This window comes from Haemaphysalis longicornis, unplaced genomic scaffold (assembly GCF_048455015.1).
Source record: "Haemaphysalis longicornis isolate Haplotype H1 unplaced genomic scaffold, Haemaphysalis longicornis Haplotype H1 scaffold_1, whole genome shotgun sequence".
Lineage (NCBI taxonomy): Eukaryota > Metazoa > Arthropoda > Arachnida > Ixodida > Ixodidae > Haemaphysalis > Haemaphysalis longicornis.
In genome coordinates this window covers 479,328,182-479,345,971 of record NW_027526203.1, presented here as the reverse complement: position 1 = coordinate 479,345,971, position 17,790 = coordinate 479,328,182, and the positions used below count along the sequence as shown (strand labels likewise).

Genomic DNA, 17,790 nt, shown 5'->3' with positions numbered 1-17,790 from the left:
TTTGGACCATTAGGCCTATGGCCTGACTCGTACCTGGCCCAGATTTTCTTCGTCCTTCGAAGTATTAGTTGATTCCGAACCCGGGAACGCAGTGGAGGCCAATGCCGGTCACTCTCATGAAGCACTCGGTTAAAAGTGATGGCGGTGCGACGAAAATTTGCAAGGTTTTAGTCCATTTTCGTCGGAGCATGGTACGGGCCACACTCAATCCCCACAGGGGGATTCACCCTCTCTCACCTGCACCTGGAACTGTTTACGTAATAGCATTACTGCGAATTGTCCCATTCCTATATTGCCCAATGGAAACCTGCATGCCGGGAAGATAAGGTCGCAGCGACGCGAAAATTCCGGTATAAATAATCTCTATAGTGCAATCCCATTAGGCGTGGCGTCAGAGGTTAAGGGCCATGCCTCTACTACACGTAAATATGTGACTGCAGCCTGTTCACCAGGGAGTCCCAAGGAAAGCATGACAAAGTGCAATAATACCACAGCCGAACCACCTACAACTGCCGGCGCAGATGACTGACTGCGTGGCGTCTTTCCCGAGTCGTCACAGGCGACTCGGCGGAGGGAACGAGAACTAGCGCTCTTACAGCAGGGCCTCTGAGATTCCCCCGCGCGCGTTTTGCTCCAGCTGTCCCAATCACCGCGCGCCCCAGCCAAATTTTGTAAGCGCGCTGGTACCGCCGCGCACCGCCAGGCGGCAGTGCGCACCTATGCATCTAATGCACCGTTCAGTCCGCTGGGCCGCTGTTTATGCGGCATTTCGCGGCATGCCAACGCTGCAGTTTTTCTGGTCTTGGCACGAGTGTATTTGAGAGTTTATTGGCCGCATTTCTGCTCAGCTCCTGCCGAAGATTCTGGCACAGAACGCCTCTAATGGATGTGTCCTTCATTGGAACAGGCGAGAACTCGACACCTTCGAGGCAAAGGCCTCCGCCCTTGAAGGTCGAGCCCCCCGATCTTCAATTATTCATAAAGGGACCCCACCACTGCTTCCTCGCGCGCTTCCGAGGAGCGAAAGCCAACGTATAACTGTAATATACGCTTTATGTCATGAGGCATACAATCACATTTAGAAAAAGAGCAGCCTATCGTTATGGATAGTTCCAGAGCGAAGGTATACACAACCTTCAAGTACCCCACGTACGGAACCAAATGTGCAGCCCTGCATTTCCACAGAAATATAAATTGGCGGAGTTCATATAATTGATCGCTACAAAGCGTGGATAAAGTCGAACGTAATTTAAAAAAACAGGAATACGGAAAGAAACAAAATAAAAAATATAAAAGTGATATTAACTAATTCAAAAATATTAATCTTATACATATAGATCCTCCAAAAAACAATAAAAATAAAGGAGCAGCTAAAATAGTGTCAAAAACGTGAATAAAAAAATCTCGCGAACAGACTAACCTTGTAACGCCCCGCATTTGCACAGAAATACATAATAGCGCGAATAGAAATAACTGATCAAACGGAATCTTAAAAACAAAAAATACAAAACGTAGAACGAAATTATAAAAGTGAACTTACGAATTCAAAAATATGAGTTCTATACATCTCCCGCCCAAAGCGAAGAAAATAATAAAAAGCTGTGACAAAAAATAGCTACGGAACCAAGAATAAAAAAAATCATGAAAACTGACCAATGTGTAACGCCTTGCCTTTATGCAAAAAATGTATAATTGGCGGAGTTAACACGTGTAATTAATCGTTATAATAGTGTGAACGGAGACGATTGGTCGTACGGAATCTTAAAAGCACCAAATGCAGGAAATAGTTATTTATAAAAGCTAGCTTACAAAATAAAAAAATCCGCATTCATACGCATCCTCCAAAAAAGGAAGACAAAAATAAAGCACTGAAAAGAACTACGCAAACACATACAAAAATATCGCGAGAATGAGAGAGAGAGAGAGAGAGAGAGAGAGAGAGAGAGAGAGAGAGAGAGAGAGAGAGAGAGAGAGAGAAGCTCTTTATTAAAGAAGGAAAGGCAGAGAGGTTTGCCAACATGCGTACGCCGACATGCTACTCTGCAGGAAGGGGAATGGGGAAAAGATAGATGAGTAGTAAAAATAGGAGTAGTAGGTGAAAAAGGAAAAAAAGAGATAGGGTCAAAAAAAGGGACATGTGGCGTAGCATAGACTGTCCGCTTAAGGGGGGCTATAAAGTCTCGGCGACGCCAATATCTTCAAGATACCCAAATAACGCATCCAGCTCTTTCCGTTGAGATGACGGAGAACGCCATGGTCCAAGTAGCAGGCTCAGCGTAATTGGTCCAGGGTGAAGACATGTCACCCTTTGCTCTAACCGACTCCTTGCGTCAGTGTAGGCGGATCACTCTAGCAGGACATGCTCGACGGTTTCGGGGGCGCCACAGTTGTCGCAATGTGGGCTTGTACTTTGGCCTATGCGATGTAAGTAGGCATTAGTGAACGCTGCATTGAGCCAGAGTCTATAAAACAGCGTTTCCTGCCGGCGAGGCAGTCGTTCTGGCAGCCTCAGTCTTATCTGGGGTCAGTTACGTACAGAAAGTCATGGTGATGTTCCGGAAGGGACCATAAGCGGTTTCTTTCTGCTAGAGCTAGGGCCTTGGTCATAGTTGAGGCATCATTTTTTGCAAAGAAAATATTTTTTTTGTTTTTCTTTTCTAGACCCCTGCGTGCAGCCTCATCTGCTCTCTGATTTCCTAGGACACCACAGTGTCCAGGGAGCCACTGAAGGGTTACGCGATGGCCAGCAGCGTAAGTGAGATGGTGCAGCTATTTTACTTCGCGCTGGGTGTGGTCGTGGATGCTGAAGCAGCTGGCACGTCTCAGGCTTTGTAGGGCGGCTTTCGAGTCTGTGAATATGGTCCATTGTGTCGGTGGCTGACAAAGTATGTACCGGATGGCTTCTTTGATTCCATAAAGTTCAGCTAGCGTGGACGAAGTCGCTCGCTCAAGCCGGCATGACAGTGATTTGTTAGCTGACGGAATAAAAACTCCTGAACTGCTCTCAGATGTTGCCGATCCATCTGTAAAAATTTGGGTCGTTGCGGAGTAAAATTTGTGAATATGGGCAAGTGTAACCTTAAGTAAGACAGTTTGGGATATGCGCTTTTTTGAACCAATTCCAGGTATAGAACGTTTTATGGTAACAGGTGACAAAGTCCATGGCGGAAAACCCAGTGGCATGGCCTGCGGTGCTTGATTTGGCACGGAAGCATCAATTGCCCTTATTGTTAATCCAAAGCTGGAAGCGTCTTGATCCGCACTGCGAGCCAGAAAATGGGTTGTGGCATGTAGCCTGCACCTCAAGTAATTTCGTAGCGTCTCTTGAAGCCGTAACACATCCATGGGCAGGCAGCCAGCTTCTGCAAGAGTCCCACAACATGACGAGCCTGCAGGGAGGCCAAGGCACTTCCTCAAACAGTTGTTCCTTGTCGCTTCCAGCTGTTTTCTGCTTCTCGGGGACAGTGTCTGCAGGACGGGAAGGCTATAGCGCAAGATACCATCAACATATGCCTTGAAGAGGAGCACCGCAGAGCGACAATCACTGCCCCAGCGAGTGCCACAAAGATATCCAATAATTTGGGATGCTGCTGAAATTCGCGTGCGCAATCTTTTTACTTTTGGGGACAAGGAGAGGTTTCTGTCTATGACAATGCCAAGGTATCTTTGGGTGCGTACGTAATGCAGAGGCCGGCCACTGAGGATTAGAGGGCATCGGTCCATCCTCTTGCGGGTGAACGCCATTGCGACACTTTTTTCGGAGGAAAGATGGAGTCCTATCTGCGATAGGTATGCCGCTATTCTTGCAAGAGCCCTCTGCAGCTTCTGATGTGTGATCCGACGCGATCTTGAAGCACTCTAAACACAGATATCATCCGCGTAGAGTGTGACTTTGACACCCCAGGGGAGAACGCGTTTAAGGTGAATAAGCGTAAGATTAAACAGCAGCGGATTTAAGACTGCTCCTTGAGGGACGCCTCTATTTACGTCGTAGCATGGTGTTGGGCCTTCTTCTGTGCACACGAAAAGTTTCCGTCCGTCGAGATAGTTCGCAATCCATGCATATAGTCTTCCTCCTAAGCCGAGTGCAATAAGAGATGCTAGGATTGCATCATGGTAAGCAGAGTCAAATGCTGACTTGATGTCTAAAAACACTGCAGTTGGGATATGGCCAGAATTTAGTTCTTCTTCTAAAGATGATACGAAGGAAGGAAGGAAGGAATAGTACAGGAAAGGCAGGGAGGTTAACCAGAATACTGTCCGGTTGGCTCCTACTCAGGGGGGAGGGGATACGGGAAACGAAAGGGAAATAAGATGATACGAGTGCAATTATGTTGTCAATGGCCGATCGATTCTGTCGAAAGCCGTTCATTTCAGGGGGGTAAAATTTCCTGGTTTCCACATACGAATTCATCCTTTTGAAGATCATTTTTTCCATTAATTTTTCAATGCAACTGAGTAGGGCAATCGGTCGAAAAGAGTAATAGCGTGTCCGTGGCTTTCCAGGCTTAAGAACGGAAGTAATCTTTACTAGCTTCCAATCAGGAGGAAGGATTCCATGCAGCCACGTAGCGTTATAGTACTCCAAGAGACGCAAGCGAGAGTGGTGCGATAAATGCGAAATAGCCTCATAAGTAATTTCGTCGTAACCAGGAGAAGAGCGTTTTTTGACATCGGAAATAGCCGCATTAAGTTCTTGTATCGAGAACGGGTGATCTAACGCAGGCACAGCAGCTGGAGGTGAAAGGAAATAATTTAAGTGTGGGCGCGTCCGTCCGGATGTGGTGGCGGACAGCAGCTTGCAAAATTCTTCAGCGGCTTCTCTCTGAGAAATATTCTCATGCAATGACAGCGCGCTGAATGGGCGTAGTTGCGAGATGTTGTTACGCATGCACGCCAGATGTGCGAAAAAGGCTTGCGAATATCCAATTTCGCGCAAACCTCTTGCCATCGCTACCTGTTTAACTTCTCTAAATGGCGCCTCACGTGTATCTGCGCCCTACGTGCGTGCTGCCTGTCTTCCAAAGTTTTGGTACCTCGAGCCTTGCGCTCTGCACGCCTGCGAATGGCTCGTGGCCTTTCATACTCTTCATCATTTCTGTCATTTGTAGGCCTTTTCATAACACGCGATCATTCCCGCAGGCAGCGAGCAATGATAGGAATTATGTCGTCATCGCTAGTTGATGCTGTAAGCCTATGACCCACGCTCTCTTTATAGGCCTCCCAGTTAGTGCACTTGACCTTTGCTCCTTCTCGGAGCGCATCTTTGTCAAGGTAAGAAAGCAAAACTGGGTAGTGATCGCTTCCCCTTGTTTCCAGGTCTGTGCACCAGGAAAAGTTTGCAGCCCAGGTGCTTCAAATAAAAAATAATGCAGCTGCTCACTTTATCGTTTTTCATGTAAGTGGTGCTGCCGTCCTTAAGAGGCTGAAAAGAGTACCTGATTAGCAGCTCGGCTAGCCGCGCTCCCCGGGAATTTGCATGTGCGCTGCCCCAGATCTCATGGTGCGCATTAAAGTCACCGCAAATTAGGTAAGGCGGGGACGTGCCAGTAATAATATTTTCTAGCCGCGAGGCGTCAAAGTGGTTGCTTGGCTCTATGTAAGAAGCAATTAAAGGGAAGCACTTGGTACCAATTCTGGTTTTTGCACAGTCGTATTCTTCGGATTCATGAGCAGGCACAGCAACGCTTGCTACTGGCACATCATGACGGACGGCAATAAAAAGTCGACTTGGGCCGTTTAAGCGCTGCGAAAGAAGCAATTGATAATTCTTTAACTTAAAATGTTCTTCAACTTGAGATTCAGATATAATAATCAACGGAAATTGATATGTCCGCACAAGCTGGCGAAAATCAACTAGTTTCGAGCGTAGGCCACGTGCATTCCATTGGAAAATTGTACAACTTTTGAGACTTGCGTTAATAAGCGGTTTCAGGCGGTGGGTCTCCGATGCCATCAACTTTGTTGTGCTCCAGAACGATGCCGCGAAGCTGACGATGTGGAGGCCACGAAAGGTTCCAACGACAGTACCGCTTCTACCTCGGGGATATGGCCATAGGAGGGGTTGGCGCGCAGCAGTGCCCTGATTGCCGCAAAGAGCATCGGGATGAGTATGCCAGTAATGTTAGGCTGCGTGGCCTGAGCTGCCATCTGTTCACGTTCCCTGCGGGGACCCGGGGACGTCGAGTTGAGGGGGAGTCTGCGTCCTGTGAGCGGACATCAGGTTCGGTAAGATTAATTGTGGTTGTTTGATGATCCCGTGTGGCCTGCGCGTAGGACTTGCTTGTGGGAGCTTCGCCCTGAAGCGCGGGTCATTTGAAGGCACAATCGCAGGTGAAAACACAACTTCTGGGTTTGATGGTGGCTCACGTCGGGACGGAGCTTTCCCTTGTACTTGCTCGACACTGCGTGCAAGATAGCTGCCTTTTTCTTCGGGCAAGCTCCATACGACGCGGGATGCGGGCCGCCACAGTTTGCGCATCGGGGTTGATTGCGCGAGGTACAGCCCTTGTGTGGGTGGTCCCCAGAGCATATTTTGCAGCGAAGTTTTCCTCTGCAGTTCCTGGCGATGTGGCCGTGTTTCTGGCACTTGAAGCACTGTGTAGCAGATCCAATGTACTCTTCTACAGGGAAGCTGTTAAAGCCAAGAAACACCCGAGCTTGCAGAGGTGAACCTGGCTTGAACTCCAAGACGACGGAGCGTCGGCGGGTCTCAGCAATGACTTGATTTTCATCTCGTATGTAGGTGACTTGCCGACGGGCAGAGATAACACCTTGGTCTCTAAGGTAGTTCCCTAGTGCCTCATCAGTGTACTCAAGGGGTACACCTAGGATTTTCCCATACGTTGCCATGTACTATCGTGGCACGCGCACCTCGACTGGTACACCAGCAATGGTGGAGACATGTAGAAGTCGGTTTGCTGCAGCTAGGGACGACACGGTCACAATAAGTCTACCATCCTTGGTCAGGCGATGTGTTAAAACTTTTTCTTGTGCCGTCGCCACGACTTCTGACGCCAATACGTTGGGGTTGGCTTTCCGCAAACTACAACCTTCAGTTGGTTCAAAGACAACGGGAATCCCGGCGGCTCGCTTTTTCTTGTAAGTGACAAGGGTAAAGTCGCCTTGGTTTACTTCCATGTCAGTAGCGTCAGAGCAAACGTTCCGATCTGCGGTGTCTTGGTCAGTAGCACGCTTTTTAGGAGCTAACGGGCTTTCCAGGTTATCATCGGGAGTGGATTAATGTGAAACTGCAGGAGTACCTTGGTAGGGTACGCTTGGAGCGGTCAGGCCCTGGTTGGTTCCATCCATTATGGCAGCATGAAGCGCAGGCGATGGCGGCACATTGCTGAGCTGCAGGGTCCACACACAGCTTCGCTGAAGCCGTTTGACACGGGGCGTCCGCCCTTGTGAAGTTAAACCCCTGCCTTTGCATAGAAGCGCATAATTCGCATGATAAGATGTTTAACATATTCAATATAGCGTAAATGGAGCTCATTAATTGAATGAAACTTCAAAACAGAAAAGACAACAAAAATAAAAAATAACAAATTTTGAAAGTGATCTTCCAAAATAAAAAAATAGCGGAGTTAGCACATGTAATTGTTGAATGTATATGGAACCACCAATCTAGCTGAGCCATCTGCCCGCGAAGGTATACAGGCAAAAAGCATTCTCAATTGCAAACAGAGACAAATAATAAGTAGCACATCCCACGATAATTATATGCTACGATACATCGTGTAGTTTTTACGGACTATGATTTGCTTTTCTTAATTGCCGCGCAAATGCACTATATTAGTTCACAAAGTGCTTACTTAAACCTCGCAAATACTCAATGGCACTGCATTGCAATGGACGGTGGTGTTTGAATGTATCACCGTTGGTTTGTGTCGGACTTGCATGCTTACCATTTTCTAAGGCTGTCTTAAAAAGCCGCGGCAACAAATCTATCGTAACGTGCATAGCAACAATCTTAATATTGCATTTATGCGACAGATGCTTATGCAAGTCGCCACTCTTGTAAATAAGGTTGGTTGAGGACGTGAGGGGTTTTTCAAGGGCGCCGCGTGTAAATACACATCGACAAACCTAAAAAAAATCAAAATAGGAACGCGAAACCGCACTATAGAGCGCCAGAACCGAGTGCGCTTCGCTCGTATGATTGCTGCTTACCCTTTGTACTTGCGCGCCTCATATTATTAAGTTAACCATGACAAATGTGCTGGTTATTGTCTTGTACCTGTCATTTTAAAGCTGATTGCTCGACTCAATTTCACTGCACGCTGCGAAAACGCGCGTTTCCTCGCTTGCGCCAAGCTGCCGCGGACTAGTTTATGCATAGGTGGCGAGCGCCGCGGTGCGGCGGAAGAGGCGGCAACGCCCCCTTTTCAACTTACGCTCTCTCCGGCCGATTGGGACGGCCGGAGCAAAACGCGCGCGGGGGGAACGCGGAGGCCATGCTTACAGACGAAGAGGAGCATTCGGTGGGCCGCACCAAAAGGGGGAGATCCAGCGGCCGTGTCCGTACCGTGACTAATATAATCCCGACCTCGATCGACCCTTCACAAAAGCTGAAATGGAGGCGGCCATGGCCAAACTCACAAAGAACACTTCGCCCGGCAAAGACAAGATTACCAATAAGCTCCTCCGTAACCAACCTTCAAACGCAACAGAAGCGCTCCTACAGTATTTTAACGTATGCTGGGAAACAGGCGAACTACCGGCAACATGGACGTGATAATGATTCCCAAGCCAAACAAGCCTCTACGTATTGAGAATCTTCGCCTTATATCGCTGACTTCCTGCGCGGGTAAACTTCTTGAACTTATGGTCCACGAATAGCTCACGCCATATCTCGAGGACAAAGGGTACATACCGGACACGATGTTCGGGTTCCAACAGCATCTGTCTACCCAAGACATCCTTTTGCTTCTGAAGGAGGACGTCATAGACAGCTTGGATCACCATCATAAGTCCTGTATACTCGCCATCGACCTAAGGGGCGCTTTTGACAATAAAAAGTATGAAATGATCCTCAAAAATCCGCAAAGCACCAATCGTGGCCCCAAAGCTTACATTTATGTTTGAAACTTCCTCACGAATCGCACGGCAACGGTGGGCATCGGCAACCTTCGAGGCGAAAAATTCCACCTACCAAACAAAGGCACGCCTCAAGGTTCGGTGGTCTCCCCGCTGCTTTTTAACATTGCCATGCTACACCTGCCAAAGAAACTTGAGACTATCGAAGGACTAAGGCATGCTCTTTACGCAGACGACCTCATGCTGTGGATGAGAGCACATACAACTCGGATACAACAGGACGCTCTGCAGTAGGCTATCGACGTGACAGCAAACTATTTCGACTCTTTCGACCTCCAGTGCGCTCAGTAGAAGTCCGAACTTCTAGTGCTGATGGCTCGAACTCGAGGGCGACCACCCAAACTTCTTGATCCGCATCACAGCGTCCCTCTTAACGGAGTGGAAATTCCCAGGGTCAACTCCCTTCGTGTACTGGGTCTTACCATACACAAGGATTGATCGGGTGGAGCTGATCTTCCCACGCTACAGCAAACAGTGACACAAAACACCCACCTCGTTAAAAGAATCACAAATCAACGAAGGAGGCTCAAAGAACAAGACACCTTAAGGATCATCCAAGCATTAATAACCAGTAGGATGACGTATGGCACCCCATACTTAGCCTTAAAAAGCGCTGAAATAAGAAAAATGGACATAATTATTAGGAAAACTACCAAGACTGCTCTAAACCTTCCTTTCATAACATCCACTGACAAGATGCTTAAATTAGGCGTACAGAATACGTGCGAGGAGATGGTCGAAGCCCACAAAACCAGCCAACTCGAACGCCTCAAGCTCACTCCTACAGGCCGAGAAGTACTCTGCTATCTCAATTACAGTGGAACCTACATCACGGACACCGACCAAAAAACGAGACTATCATGGGAACTCCGAGAGACAATCTGTATAGCCCGCATGTCCAAGTGACATGCACGCCACTTACCACAAAGAAAGAAGACAGACAAGGTCAAGGGCACTCCTCCGGAAATATGCAACAGATCCTAACACCAGATAAACAGACGCTGCTCTATACCCAGACCACACTGCTATCGCAATAAGCATCACGAACCAACGAGGCAGGGAATTGACATCGGCAACAATACCGGCTCGTAACCCCGACACGGCGGAAAAAGCTTGCAGCCATCGCCTTGGCAATGACGACCTGCAATGACGGAACAGTGGTATGCACCGACTCCCAAGTGGCATGTCGGAACTTCCAGAAAAAACACGTGACCGCGACGGCACTTAAAATCTTAAAGACAAGCCCCCAACTTCCTGACACCTACGTCACCTGGATCCCGGGGCATAACGGCATGGCGGGAAACGAAGTAGCGCACGCTGCAGCCCGAGAACATACCAGCCGGGCCTTCGTGCCTCCCAACAACCGTGCTGCAACGGGTGCAGCAGACGTATACCCATCACCTATAGGGCCATACCTCAGCACTACCGACTTGAGCGGAGAAGATATCCCCCACCACACATCGATCTTACCAAGGAAGAAAGTGCAATCTTTCGTCGCCTCTAAACAAACACGTACTCACACGGAATAATAATGAACCGCATCTACCCCACGCAATTTTTATATCTCTGCCCTTACGGCGACATACCCGACACCTTGGCACACATTATCCTGGAGCGCCCATACAACCGGTGAACACTACATTGCTGAAAAGTGGGAGGCACTGCTCGTCTACGAGGATCCGGAGAACCAGAAGAATCAGGTGAACCGGGCGAAGACGACTGCCACCGCCCGAGGTTTTCTGGACTGAGCTGACCTACACCTACAACCTCGGACCGGAAAGGGCCGAATCCTAGCTAGTCTTTTCAGCCAATAAACGTTTATCTCTCTCTCTCTCTCTCTCTCTCTCTCTCTCTCTCTCTCTCTCTCTCTCTCTCTCTCTCTCTCTCTCTCTCTCTCTCTCTCTCTCTCTCTCTCTCTCTATCTCTAATGCTGCCCATACAGTTGTGCAAAAATAAATTTCAGGATTTTGTCCTAACACGCCTATAAAGCGGAGAGCGGGATTTTTCATCTTGCACCCTTCTGGACGTGAAATTCAGTTCAATTTTCCCGCGTTCGCATACCGCTCGCCATCTGTTGTGACTTTCTGCCCAGGGAAGGCCAGGTGATTTCCCCCCTGTCGCCCCCTTCCTTTTACCAGTTTGGGCTTAAATAAAGTTCCTTCCCTCTCTCTTTCTATCTCTCTGCAACCAGGCGCCTCCCGTAGGAGTCGATGTTATTTATCATAAAACTGTGACTGATGAGCATCCTTCATACCTTCTGAGGAACACTTCCATGGTAAGTAGTCGTTTTAGCGCACCATCTTGGTGCAATTTCTTTCGGGCGGGTTCCATAAAACACGGCTTCCACGCGTTTCCCTTTACCGCACGCCTCCGGTAAAAACCATGCATGTACTGACAGACGGCGGGAGTTCGTAACTGTGTACAACTTCACGGTGAGCTTGCTAATTATACCAAGCACGAAATAACTGAAGAGGTGTTGTACCAATTGGTGTCCTTAGTATAGTGGCCCACGCGGGAATCGCCGGGTACTGCCGCTGGTAGATAATACAAACATGGCGCATAAGCAAATGCATAAACCATTTGACACTGATGCCGTTCGTTCTGAACATAAATTTGCACTATGAGGACGGAATTTCCTTCCAACAAGCTGCTCTTTTCGCTGTTTTTACAATGACAATTTGTTTTTAAATGCTTGAAGTTTCATTAAGTTTTCTCATTTAGATTTCCGCTTGAGTACAAATTTTGTGCACTCACCTCTGAGCGCACAGAATTGGCGCATACGAAGTGTTTGGGATTCGAGCAAACTGAATGGCACAGCGTAATGCAGTGATCCGAATTCCCGACAGTACAAATGTGACGCCCTTCTTACGTATGTGTTCTGCAGAGGTGGGCAACTGGGTCGCGCAGGTGACTCGTTGAGGTGCATGAGCGACACGTTGTAGTGGGGCGCCACCAGCGCAGGTCCTCCGGCTGCACGAAGAAAGGGACAGGCATGCAGCTACTACCTTCCAATGCTACAGCAAAATAAGGTGGTTTTGACTCTACTCCCGGTTTTCCGGGGAGCTTCTGCTGCTGGCATTCTTGCCGCCGTCGAACTTGCCCTGCCGCCTTGCCGACGGCCGCCGCGTCGTGGCGCCGCGCCGTCGGTGAAGGTCACACCAACTCGCCGCCACGGTGGTCAAGTGGTACACCCGTTCTGCGGGAGCGCTCTCGATGGAGAGCTGTGCCCCTCTTTTCTGAGTAGCTCTCAGGCGAAACAGTGCATTCTTGCCGAGACGGCGGTGGGGAAGCGGACACAGGTTGGCGTGCACGTCATCCCACTCTCTATCGCTCATTGGCCTCTGCGCTCTGCGGCACGGCAGAAACGCGTCTTAGGTCCATTTGCTGTGCGGCAAGGGAAACGCGCCGTTCCCGGCGAAAACAGGCTTCCAGCGGCTGCCGACGTCGGCACTGCACGGCACGGCACGGCACCGGTACGTGCACACTAGCGGGCCGTGCCGTGCCGTGCCGTGCCGACGTCGGCAGCCGCTGGAAGCCAGTTTTCGCCGGGAACGGCGCGTTTCCCTTGCCGCACAGCAAATGGACCTGAGACGCGTTTCTGCCGTGCCGCAGAGCGCAGAGGCCAGTGAGGGATGGCGGTTGTGACTACGGGTGGTGACGACTCGCGCCTGACGACTTGAGCCAATGGGGAGACGCGCTCCTCATGGCAGGAACTTCGAAGCGCTCAGGGCAGAAGGCTGGCGCCGTCAGAGATGTTTAGGTTTGCCACCACGGTAGATATTTGATGGGCGCTTTCACAAGCGGCGTGAATGACGTTTTATAGTGCACTTTTTGTCCAGATGATAACGTGCCTCCCCGCATGAGCAACTTTGCTTGCGGCGCGGGCTGCATTTGAGCGGGCGCTTAGAGGCGATCGCCGGAGCTGCCTGCACCACTCCACGGCCAGTGCCGACGCCATGTCGCCGCCCCCTGCGGAGTTGGTGTGGCCTTTGCGGGCTGCGCGACGCCGCTGGCGGTCGTCGGCAAAGTGGCACGGCGCGGCGACGCTAGTTCGCAGCGTGCCGCGCCTGCCGTGTCCAAAAAGCCGCTCGCGCAGATAACGGTGGCATCCTAACGCTCCCGAGGCTCCGCTGTAGGGAAAGCGACTGGCTGCTCCACTGCACCTACAGGGAACGGGTAACGCCTTCGATGCACTTGGAGCTGGCGGAGTCTTCGCCGGGGATATTAGACAAATTTAGTTCGGTGTTCTGGACCCTATAGCGTATTGCGGGGCCTAAAGAGGAGCGTACGCTCGTCGCGACGCGCTCTTGCATAGTTTTAGTCCAGCGTTTTTTTAGTTGCGTACGCTCACACTTGCGGTGCCATCTGTTGAACCCAATGCGAAGCAAAGTAGCTTGTCAGTGAGTTTTTTTTTTAATTTAACGCGCTAGACTGGCTCCGATCGTTCGAATCTGAAAACTATGACGAAAGACCGTGTTACCTTTATTCAATTTCAGGCATAGGTACCGTATACCTGTCGTGATTGTTTTGCTCAATCCCGCAACACAAATGCTTATTAACAGCAATCAGTGCTCAGCATACTCATTTTCTTTAGGACCGAAATAAGCCAAGACCCCGCGACAAATGCTGAGCATGGCATGCGACGCGCATGCCATGCTCAGATAGCCTGAAACGGTGGTTTAGCGATTCACGTGCACTCCGGTGTCGCAACTCAAAGAATTATACGAAGCATTCCTATTACTCACTTCTCATTCGCACTTCACCCACGTTGTGCAAGTCTCAGCTTACACCCAAAGGTGCACGATGGCGCAGGTGACAATTCTTAAATGCCGGAAATGGACGCCGGCGATCCGCACAAGCACTGCGGGCATTCCACCACCGCGACACGCACATGAACAGCGCCACCCGCTTCCGGAACCCTCCGGGTTGCCCTTAGTCGTTCATTTCCGGCCGGTACGTCTGTTAGAACTGAAACGTTGTGGCCTAATGAGGAAAACACTCGACGGTCCGCGTTTTCTATCAGAGCACCGGCTCTGTTGCTCCACCAGCCGAAATCGCCGGAGCAGCTGCTTTTTCGCCGCGCCGAGATAGCGGCCGGAGCATCCCGCAGGCGCCCCCTGAATACGTACGCCCCAAGCCTTTGCGTGCGTAGCCACGCATCGTCGGGAGGATGCGTGACGTACTGCGCATGCGCAGTCGCGACCCCTATGTTTGGGGCTTACGCTCACCAGACAGCGCGCCCAACTGAATCTGTCTATTGAGGCCTTCGAGTTTTCTCCTTACCTCTCGCATGTCTCGCAACTCAGCAACTACGCCAGGCGGAGAACACTACAAAATTCGGCCGCCTCGGCAATTGACATGCGAACATTGAGTTTATGCGAAGGCGTAAACTCAAAAGTTCTCCCCACAGTACTAAACTGCTAGCACACAATACAATAATCAGGTCTGGTTTGGGATATGCATGTGAGGTGTGGGATCCGCATAATAAAAACGATATTAACAATCTAGAGAAAATCCAAAAGTTAGCCGCCCGTTTTATTTTCAACCGATTTCGCCAGCCTGATTCCCTAACTGAACTAATGAATGATAACAAAATTAAAACTTTAGAATGTTGCAGGAAAACAGCAAGTCTAAAATTTCTTATCTATCTATCCAGCAAGAAATGTGTACTAGACCTATCAAACATTCTTGCTCCGTTATCTTCGCGTCCAACAAGACGATATCATTCCCAAACTTTACTCCTATCTTGGCTCGAACAAACAATTTCAAATACTCTTTCTTTCCTCACACAATAACAGAATGGAACGAACTACTACATCACATTTTTGAGTCTGGAAACATGTTAAGGTGTATTGAAAATTTTTGTGAAGTGTGAATTAGATCTTGCACCGTGATATGTTGTATATTTGCCTGTTAGTTTTGTGCCACCTCTGTATTGTTTCCTTTTTTGGTCATGCTTCTTGTATTGTACCACCCCCACTCATGCCTGGGCTATTCTCGACCTGCAGTATTTTCTAAATAAATAAACAAAAGACTGAGGAAGCAGCAGAGCTGGTGGTCTTCACTGGCTTTAACTTGCTTTTTCTTAGGTAGTTAAAGGTAATTAACTACCTTTAGTTATAAAGGTAGTTAAAACCAAAGCTTTCTCAACGTAAACTCAGTTACATCAAAGTCCACGACCCACCCTCATAAAGTGCAAAATCCAAACTGCCGAAGTCCTAAGCGAACGTCCATTTCAACTCAGCCAAAGTCCAAAGCCAATGCCCGCACTACTAACCCAAGGGAAATTCTGCGCGCCCCGAATGCGATGAGCGCCATCGGCCCAGTTAGGCGCCGTTTTCGTAACGCGAGGCACGCACGTTCGATTCCGGCCACGGAAAGCGTTTTTTTTTTTCTTTCCAGTTTCCTGCACATGTTATGGTTCCTCGCCGCGCTAACTCCGTACCCTCGGGCCTTTGGGGTGGCCCAGCGGTTGGATTGCTGGTTTCACGGAGTAAAGGTCCCGAGTTAGATTCCCGGAATTTTGTTCCTGAGGAGCGCACCCCGAACACCTGCTCGTGGGCTCCTCGCCACTTGCCCTCCCTCTTTATGGCATAGCATTTTCCCCATTTCCACTTGGTCAATGATGATAGCTTACTGTTAGCGAACCGCACGGACCGAGCTGTTAAAGTGCGCCCACGCAGTCCGTGCCAGCGAAGCTGTGACGTATGCCCCACCCGCTTCCAAGAAACGTGGTGCCGTTGTTTGCCACTGGCACGCTGATTCTGCCCCGCCCGCACTACTGCCGCCACCGGGCGTCATTCGAGCGGCCCTTCACGTAGTGGCTCGCTGCGAGAGAGGCCACTTTCTGCTCCCCTCGATGCGCCGTTCCCACTGTTTCATCTCTCCCCCTTTACTCCTGCCCAACCTGGTTTTTCAGCGCAAGCGCGTGGGGTGATGGGGAAGGCCCTCGAGATGGGCACTACAGCAAGCAAGTGACTCCGTCCTCCGCAAACACCTTCAATGCAACGCAGCTGACAAAGAAGCCTCATCTGCCCAGAGTCTCTGTATTAAAGCTCTACCGTTCCCATTTACGAGAAAGTATGCGGCAATATTACTCACCCCATCAAACGCATGGAAATAGCAGAGATCTATCAGGACTCACGCAAGGCCGCCATACGCACCTCTTCACCTCATTGATCCTACGTGCACCTTCAGGATCCCACCAAGGCTTAGCAAGCGCGAGGAAGCCATTCTGCATAGACTGCACTCGAATGTGCCTACACAGGAAATTACCTCTACAAAATCCGGCAGCCATCTTCACCGTTTTGCTCCACATTTGACACAACGTAAGACATCCACCATTTTATATGCGTGTGTTCATGCTACATCGTGCACTGGAAGAAACTTATGTTATCTTTGTGCAGGCCACTTGTCGCGGGACTTGAGTTGAAGGCTGTTCTGGGTCCTTGGAAGGGTCCCAGTCCGGATGCACGTGCAACGACAGCTCTCTTGGTAAAACAGAAATCAGACCGCAAGGCATCTGAAGAGGCCTTGCGCGCTGGTTTTTCTTTTATACGCCTCTTTGCACAGAATATTATTTAATGCGTACACATTAAATAATTTTCTGTATAAAGGCATGTATAAAGCAGAAATCGGGCCGTGAGGCAACCAAAAGAAAAGCCATTGGCCATAAGAACTGGCCAGAAAGCCAGAAATGTGCATGAAAATAGCATGGCGTCCACGCATAGGCATTATCATGGCAACATGATTTGCCAAGCATTGTGCAATATTGGCCTTCCAGAGCTGGCCCAATTGTTGGCTTGTCACCTTTCCCAAACACCAGCCACTAATGGTGCCAAAGTATTGCCAAGCTCGGACACACTGGCCGGTGATGATTTTTCAACCTTGGGCTTAACCATTTCGGCTGCTTGGGATGCGCTTGTGGGTTAAAGACAGGCAGAACATCGTGCTGATGAGCACGTGGCTAGCCGAAGTTTCGAACGAGAATTTGCGCCAGGGTTGCTCAGGGGAAAAGTTCTATTCTCCACATTAGCAAAGCTGTCCCCGGGAACCACAGAGAAATCGAAAATCGAAAGGGACGCAGTGAGTCACCAGATGCGGTGCGGGATGTAGATGTCATAGTGGTGAGTCTCTCAGAACTATTTGACGCGAGGTGTCCTACCAACTTCCGCATTTGCAAAGAGCCAGGACATTTTGCCAGGGATTGTCTGAACCGACAGGCAGGGGTTTACGTGCATGAGCAGCACCGAAAATCACTAAGAGCTGCTAAAACCTTATACAAATCAGCTCATCGTGAATGGACCGAAATGCAAATGATTGGGAGACACAGTCGCTACTATGGATGCAGTAGAAGAAAAGTGCGCCAAAAGGGGAGACTGCCCGAAAGGGTGCGTTTGGGTAAGACAGGCAATGAGCAAGAGCTCAGTCTGTTTGCCTAGAGCAAAGGTGGCAGTCGAAGGCCCATTTCGGGTCTTGGAGACAGATGCAGCGGTTTCAGAGGGGCTGCCCACGAAAGATTATCTCTACTTAATCTCCCACAGCTCCGAGACGTTGTTGAATGCACGGGGATCGACACTGCCAGATACGCTATGGAAAGCAACGAAAAGAAAGGAGGTATGCCGGCCGAGTCAGCAGGAGAAGGACGCAGACAGCTCCGGTGTCAGGCGAGAGAGCAGTTTTAACCCT

General features: G+C 49.6%; 1 protein-coding gene across 4 annotated transcripts in view; it reads right to left on the bottom strand.

The window, feature by feature from the left end:
* LOC144156328 (uncharacterized) overlaps positions 1–17,790 on the bottom strand; it is a 157,345-nt gene that overhangs the window by 41,125 nt on the left and 98,430 nt on the right. For 2 of the 4 annotated variants that reach the window (XM_077688303.1, XM_077688302.1), the window contains one exon: positions 11,972–12,072. The exons of the other annotated variants lie outside the window; for them this stretch is intronic. In XM_077688303.1, the coding sequence (XP_077544429.1) occupies positions 11,972–12,072 (101 nt within the window). The remainder of the gene's footprint in view (positions 1–11,971; positions 12,073–17,790) is intronic. 4 annotated transcript variants of the gene reach the window in all.